The sequence below is a fragment of the Mobula birostris genome, chromosome 27 (genome assembly GCF_030028105.1).
Source record: "Mobula birostris isolate sMobBir1 chromosome 27, sMobBir1.hap1, whole genome shotgun sequence".
NCBI classification, from domain to species: Eukaryota; Metazoa; Chordata; class Chondrichthyes; order Myliobatiformes; family Myliobatidae; genus Mobula; species Mobula birostris.
The window spans coordinates 25,288,658-25,294,774 of NC_092396.1; the positions used below are offsets into that span (position 1 = coordinate 25,288,658).

The 6,117-nt window shown below is 40.4% G+C and overlaps 1 protein-coding gene across 2 annotated transcripts in view; it reads right to left on the reverse strand.

The window, feature by feature from the left end:
• LOC140188596 (uncharacterized) overlaps nt 1-5,656 on the reverse strand; it is a 124,923-nt gene extending 119,267 nt beyond the window's left edge. For both annotated transcript variants that reach the window (XM_072245026.1, XM_072245025.1), the window contains exon 1: nt 5,308-5,656. In XM_072245026.1, coding sequence (XP_072101127.1) covers nt 5,308-5,325 — 18 coding nt within the window. In that variant the 5' untranslated portion in view covers nt 5,326-5,656. The remainder of the gene's footprint in view (nt 1-5,307) is intronic.
• Nucleotides 5,657-6,117: the final 461 nt, after the last annotated feature.

Here is a 6,117-nt window from a genome sequence, read left to right on the forward strand (position 1 = left end):
AAAAGTATAAAACTCCAAGCAAGTTAGCTGAGATTTGTTATAGGGAACAGGTCTGAAGCAAACAGTGAGGATGTGGTAGCAGTTCATTTAGAAAAGTTCAAGGTCATGACCAATTTATTAATTTCTTTGAAGAAGTAACATTTGCACTGAAAGTACAGTAAGATTTCTAGAGGGCTTTGATGAGGTTCCTTATCAAAAGCTATTGTGGAAAGTAAGGTTCACTGTGTAGGCTGTAAATACATAGAACCTTGGCTGGTTAATAGGAAACAAAGTAAGTATGAATAGATTTGTTTCTGAATGGCAAGGTGTAAAAAAGTGTAGCGCAAAGATTGATATTAGGTTCTCACCTTATACAAATTATATAAACAACTTGGATGACAGCAAAACAAGAAATATGAATGCTGAATTTGCTGGTAAGATAATATGGTATAGAAAGTGTAGTACAATGCAAACCAATGTGGGAATGTGCAATTTTGGCAGGTAAAATGAGAAAAAAACATTATCTAAATGGTAATCAATGCTAATCGAACGTTCCTTGAATCTGGGGGATGTTGTAAAATTAAAACAATGCCCCAACTGCCTCTGTAATCACTTCTAAGAGAGAAATACTTTTTCAACCAACACTGTCACACGGAGTCAAACTGTTATGCCGCACGACATACATGTTCCATTATTCTAAGATCGTTGGAACCTTTTATCAGCACAGATTATTGGTTTAAACTTTAAAGCATTAACTCTGCTTCTCACTCCACAGATGCTGCCTTACTATACATTTCTGGCATTTTTTGTTTTCAATTAGCAGCATGCCTTGATGTCTGTCTGTATGCCCAATGTTGTGAAGAATGAGTTTGGCCATTTCATCAGAATTCTGCTGCAGATAGTCCTTGGAGCAAAACTAGTGCAAAAGAACATCTTTGATCTCAAAATAACAGGTAATGATCTACATAGAACATCCTAAAGAACCAACAAGGAAAGTAGATAAGGATCCCATGTATGGTTCCCAGAGCAGACTGTCAGTTATTTAGCAGAATGGTTCATTAACAGAACATTCAAACAAGCACCAATGTCTTGGAGACACAAAAGAATGATGAAGAATCTTGCCTGAAAAGTTAACTGTCCATGATCCTCCATAGATGCCTGATTTGCTGAGTGCTGAGTTCCTCCAGCTCAAGTTAGTGAGGCACCAACATTTTGGCTGCTGGCAAAATGAGCATTCTTTGCAGTTCCTTCAGCTCAAGTCCCAGAGGTATTGCACACTACACACAAAGCTGGCTGTGGGAGGGAAGAGACTGTTATCTGTCCCTTACTAAACTGTGGGTCAATGAAGAGAACCTGGAAAAAGAGTGGTCTTTATCAAAGTTTATCCAAAGGACCTGGTTAACATAGGACTCTATGTTGTAGGGATTGCCTCTATAGTTGCCTACTGGTGCAAGCATCAAGTTCTACTGGAAGATAATTCATTCAATGAAGGATTCCCAGAAAACAACTGTCCATGGTTGAATGCTGCAACGGTATATGTTTTCATGACTTATTTCTGGTCAACTTTTTTATGTCTTTTGAGCAGTTATCTAAGAAATTTGATTTGCCTAGATCACATTTTTTTAGATACTTATAAATAAGAATTTTTTTAAATACTACGTTGCCTACCTTTCCGACTTCAAATCCTACTGATATTATTGATAAAATTTTAGGTTTAAATCCTTCTCAGAAGGGATTAATAGCAATTATCTATGATATAATTATGAAATTACTGCCAGGTATATCTGATAAAATTAAAAATGAATGGGAAAGGGAACTTCAACTTTGTCTACCTATAGAGAAATGGGATAAAATTTTTCAATTAGTTAGTACTTCTTCTATATGTGCTAAACATACCTTAATACAAATTAAAGTAGTACATAGAGCCCATATGTCCAAAGATAAATTAGCCCCTTTTTATTCCCATATAAACCCTACTTGTGATAGATGTCACTCTAAGGTGGCTTCTTTAACTCATATATTTTGGTCCTGTCCTCTTTTGGAAAAATATTGGAAAGATAGTTCCATATTTTATATTCAACAGTTCTATGTTTTGATTTAAAACCCCATCCTATTACGGCAATTTTTGGATTGCCAATGGTAGAACATAGATCTTCATCTTCTTCAGCCTTTCGGATGATAGCATTTGTTACTTTAATGGTCAGAAGATCTATTTTATTGAACTGGAAGGAAACCAATCCTCCTACTACATTCCAATGGTTTCCTCAAACGATATTGTTTAAATTTTGAAAAAATTAGAAGTGATATCTTTGATCCTTCAGTTAAGTTTGAAGAAACTTGGAAACCTTTTATGCAACATTTTCATATGATGTAATTTGACCTTTCTGAATCTTTTTTTTAAACTTAAAGTATATGAATGGAGGAGCGGAGTTGACGACATTACTGAACGTGTCTGATTCAAAATATTGGTCTAGCCCTGATTTGTTCTGTTTCTTTTTGGGTTTTTTTTTCCTTTTTCTTTTGGGGGTTTTTCTTTGTTTATACATTTTTTAAAATTTTTTTTTCTTTATGATTAATTTCATTATGAGTTTGGAAGTCTATTATACCTATGTAACTTAAAATCTTTTTGTATATGCTTATTAAGATTATTCTAATCTCTTTGTATCAACTTTGTTATTGTGTTTATAATTTTGAAAATTAATAAAAAGATTTAAAAAGAAAGAAAGAATGGTGCAGATGAACATCGTCCAGACTCACACACTGAGGGATGCAGTGAGGTTTGGTTCAGCCACTAATTAAACCCTCTATCATTACATGCTCAGGGTTTAGAATCTTAGCAAAAAATGTCCTGAGCTGTCTTGCCATGGAAATTATGCAAAAAAATTATGTCAGACCAATGTAATGTGAGCCTTGTACATAAATGGAATGCTCTATCATGTACTGTGCATGAAGACACTGTATTATTCAAAATGTTTGTAAGGTATGAAGATTATTTTAAAGGAAATAAAGATGATGATTACATACAGAAAGTCACACAATGAATAAACTAGCTATGCAATTACTGTCGTTGAAAATATTGTTTCTCTGCCACAAAGCAATGAGCTAAGTTAACCCTTCACAGCAAAGACAATACATTTATTACAAAATCTGAGAATGACAGGAATGTAAGTTAACTTGGAGACACAAGAAACCACAGATGCTGGAAAATGGAACAACAAATGTCTGCTGGAGGAACTCGTGATTATCTAAGAGAGACGGAAATGTCAACATTCCTGGTTTACCTGACAACCTAAAAAAATTAATTAAACAGCAGCAGCACTGCTGCATCTATAGATGTGCGGTGGAAAGTGTGCTGACTGGATGCATTATGGCCTGGTATGGAAACACTAATACCTTTGAACACAAAATCCTATGAAAGGTAGTGGATTCAGCCCAATACATCGTGGGTAAAGCTCTCCCAACCACTGAGCACATGTACATGAAATGTTGTCATAGGAAAGGAGCATCCATCATCAGGGATGCCCACCACCCAAGAGTGCCTCAGGACTTGGACCATCAGGTTCAAGAACAGTTAGGCTTGTGAACAAGAGAGGATAACTACACTCATCTATTGAGATGTTCCCACAACCAATGATCTCTCTTTAAGGACTCTTTATCTTGTTATTTCATGCTCTTGTTATTTATTGCTAATTGCATTTTAACAGCTTGTTGTCTTCTTCGCTCTTGCTCATTCTGTTTATGGTTACTATTCTATAGATTTGCTGAGCACACCTCCAGGAGAAAGAATCGCAGGGTTGCATGTGGTGACATGCATCTATTCTTATCATATATTTTACTTTGAACAAATACACTCAGTGGTCATTTTATTCGGTACATCATTGTGCCTGCTCGTTAATACAATTAAGTAATCGGCCATTCATACGGCAGCAACTCACTACATAAACACATGTAGACATGGGTGAGAGGTCCAGTTGTTGCTCAGACCAACCATCAGAATGGGGAAGAAATGTGATCTAAGTGACTTGAACTCTAGACTCACAAACAAGAGAAAATCTGCAGATGCTGGAAATCCAAGGAACACGCACAAAATGCTGGAAGAACTCAGCAGGCCAGGCAGCATCTGTGGAAAAGTGTAACCAGTTGACACTTAGGGCCAAAACCTTTCATCTGGACTGGAAATGAAAGGGGGGAAAAGGCAGAACAAGAAGGTAGGAGGAGGGGGAGGAAGAAGTACAAGGGTGCTGGTGACAGGTGAAAGCCGGAGAGGTGGGGGGGGGGGTGAAGTAAGGAGCTAGGAAGTCGATTGGTGAAAGAGATAGACGATTACAGAAGGGGAAAACTGATAGAAGACTGAAGACCATGGAAGAAAGGGGAGGGAGGTAAGAAGAGGAGGTGTGAGAGGGAAACAGAAATGGGGAATGGTGAATGAGAACAAGGGAGCATCACACCCCTCTAGTGCTCCTCCCCTTCCCTGACTTCCATGGTCTTCTGCCCTCTCTTGTCAGATTCCCCCTTCTCCAGCCCTTTATCTCTCTCACCAATTAGCTTCCCAGCCCCCTAAACTTCTTGTTCTGACTTCCCCCTTCCTTTCCAGTCCTGATGTAGGGTCTCAGCCTGAGATGCCGACTGTTTACTCTTTCCCATAGATGCTGCCTGGTCGGCTGAGTTCTTCCAGCTTTTTGCGTGTGTTGCTTCGACATAGAATAATAGCTAGAGCCAGGCGAGGTAGTTTGAGTATCTCAGAAACTGCTAATCTCCTGGGATTCTCAAGCACAACAGTCTCTGAAGTTTACAGAGAATGGTGCGGAAAAACAATTTAAAAGCTTCCAATGAGCAGTAGTTCTGTGGGCAAAAACATTTTGTTAATGAGCGACATGAGAGGAGCCTGACCAGACTGGTTCAAGCTGACAGGCAAGTGACAGTAATTCAAATGACCGCGCGTTACAACAGTGGCGTGCAAATGAGCATCTTCGAATGTACAGCATGTCGTACCTGGAAGTGCATAGGCTACAGCAACAGAAGACCACGAACACACACTCAGTAACCACTTTATTAGGTACAGGGAGGTATCTAATAAAGTAGCCACTGAGTGTATGTCTGAGTGTCCCTCTGCTATAAGGAGGGGGTAACTTAATCAAATTCCCATTCATTGTTCGTTTATCGTAATTCGTGCACGCGTGGTTACTAAGTGAAAATAAATTGGGTTCTGTTGCCCTTTACCGTCTGTGTAGACTCGGAGCTGTAGGCACTGAGGAATCCCATATTTTGTGAACCATGAGGGGCACAACACTTAAAAGAGTGGAAGGGGAATTGCGTTTTAACGTTTACCTCCCCACTGCCCTCCATCTTCCACCCTTCACGCTCAGCAGGCTCCTTCGATTGCTCCTGCTCCTCCGCCTGTCAGACCGTGTCCCGACCTCATGTGACGCCGCCGCCGCCGCCACGCCGGCTGGTGCACCGAACCGATGCTCTGCCGGCCTCCGCGGGCCACCGAGCCCCTCTCTCGCTGCGCTCACGACAACAGCGAGGATCGAGAACTGGGGCCAGGGCTGCTTAACGCCGCTGTTTCCGAGTTAAACATTGAAGGGGACCCCGTTGTGTTGGATGCAGCGCTGCCAGCCGCACCGCCCGATACCCGTCGGCATCCACAACAACGCCACCTTCCCGGCTTAGCGCGGCCCCGTTACCAGGCAGCTGGCCCAGCCCACCCACACAGTCTAGGGGGAGGGCATTTTCATCAGATGTCTTCCAAGTGCTGTCAGTTCGCATCAGTCTCCCATTGCCGTCAAGCTCTATGTAAAAATAAAAGGTAAAATGATCCCTGATTTTAATTGTGAACTAAATGTCTTGCAACTTGCAAAATATATCGAGAATTAATTTAAGTACCCCCTCTACCGACGGCAATGAAATTAACCTCAGCAGGCCGGCAGTTGTCCGAGCCGAAAACAATTCCGGGTTGACAAATAAACACAAAACAAATAATGAATTTGCTGCACGTTAGAACTGCAACAACCTAATAAATAAAAAGAAACATCTATCAGCATGTGCCCAATCAGTGCAAAGGCAGTGATTAATGGTGTGTCGCTGTCCTGTAAAGTAAATCTAAGGCTCCTGCAACGGAGAACGATTATAATTTTC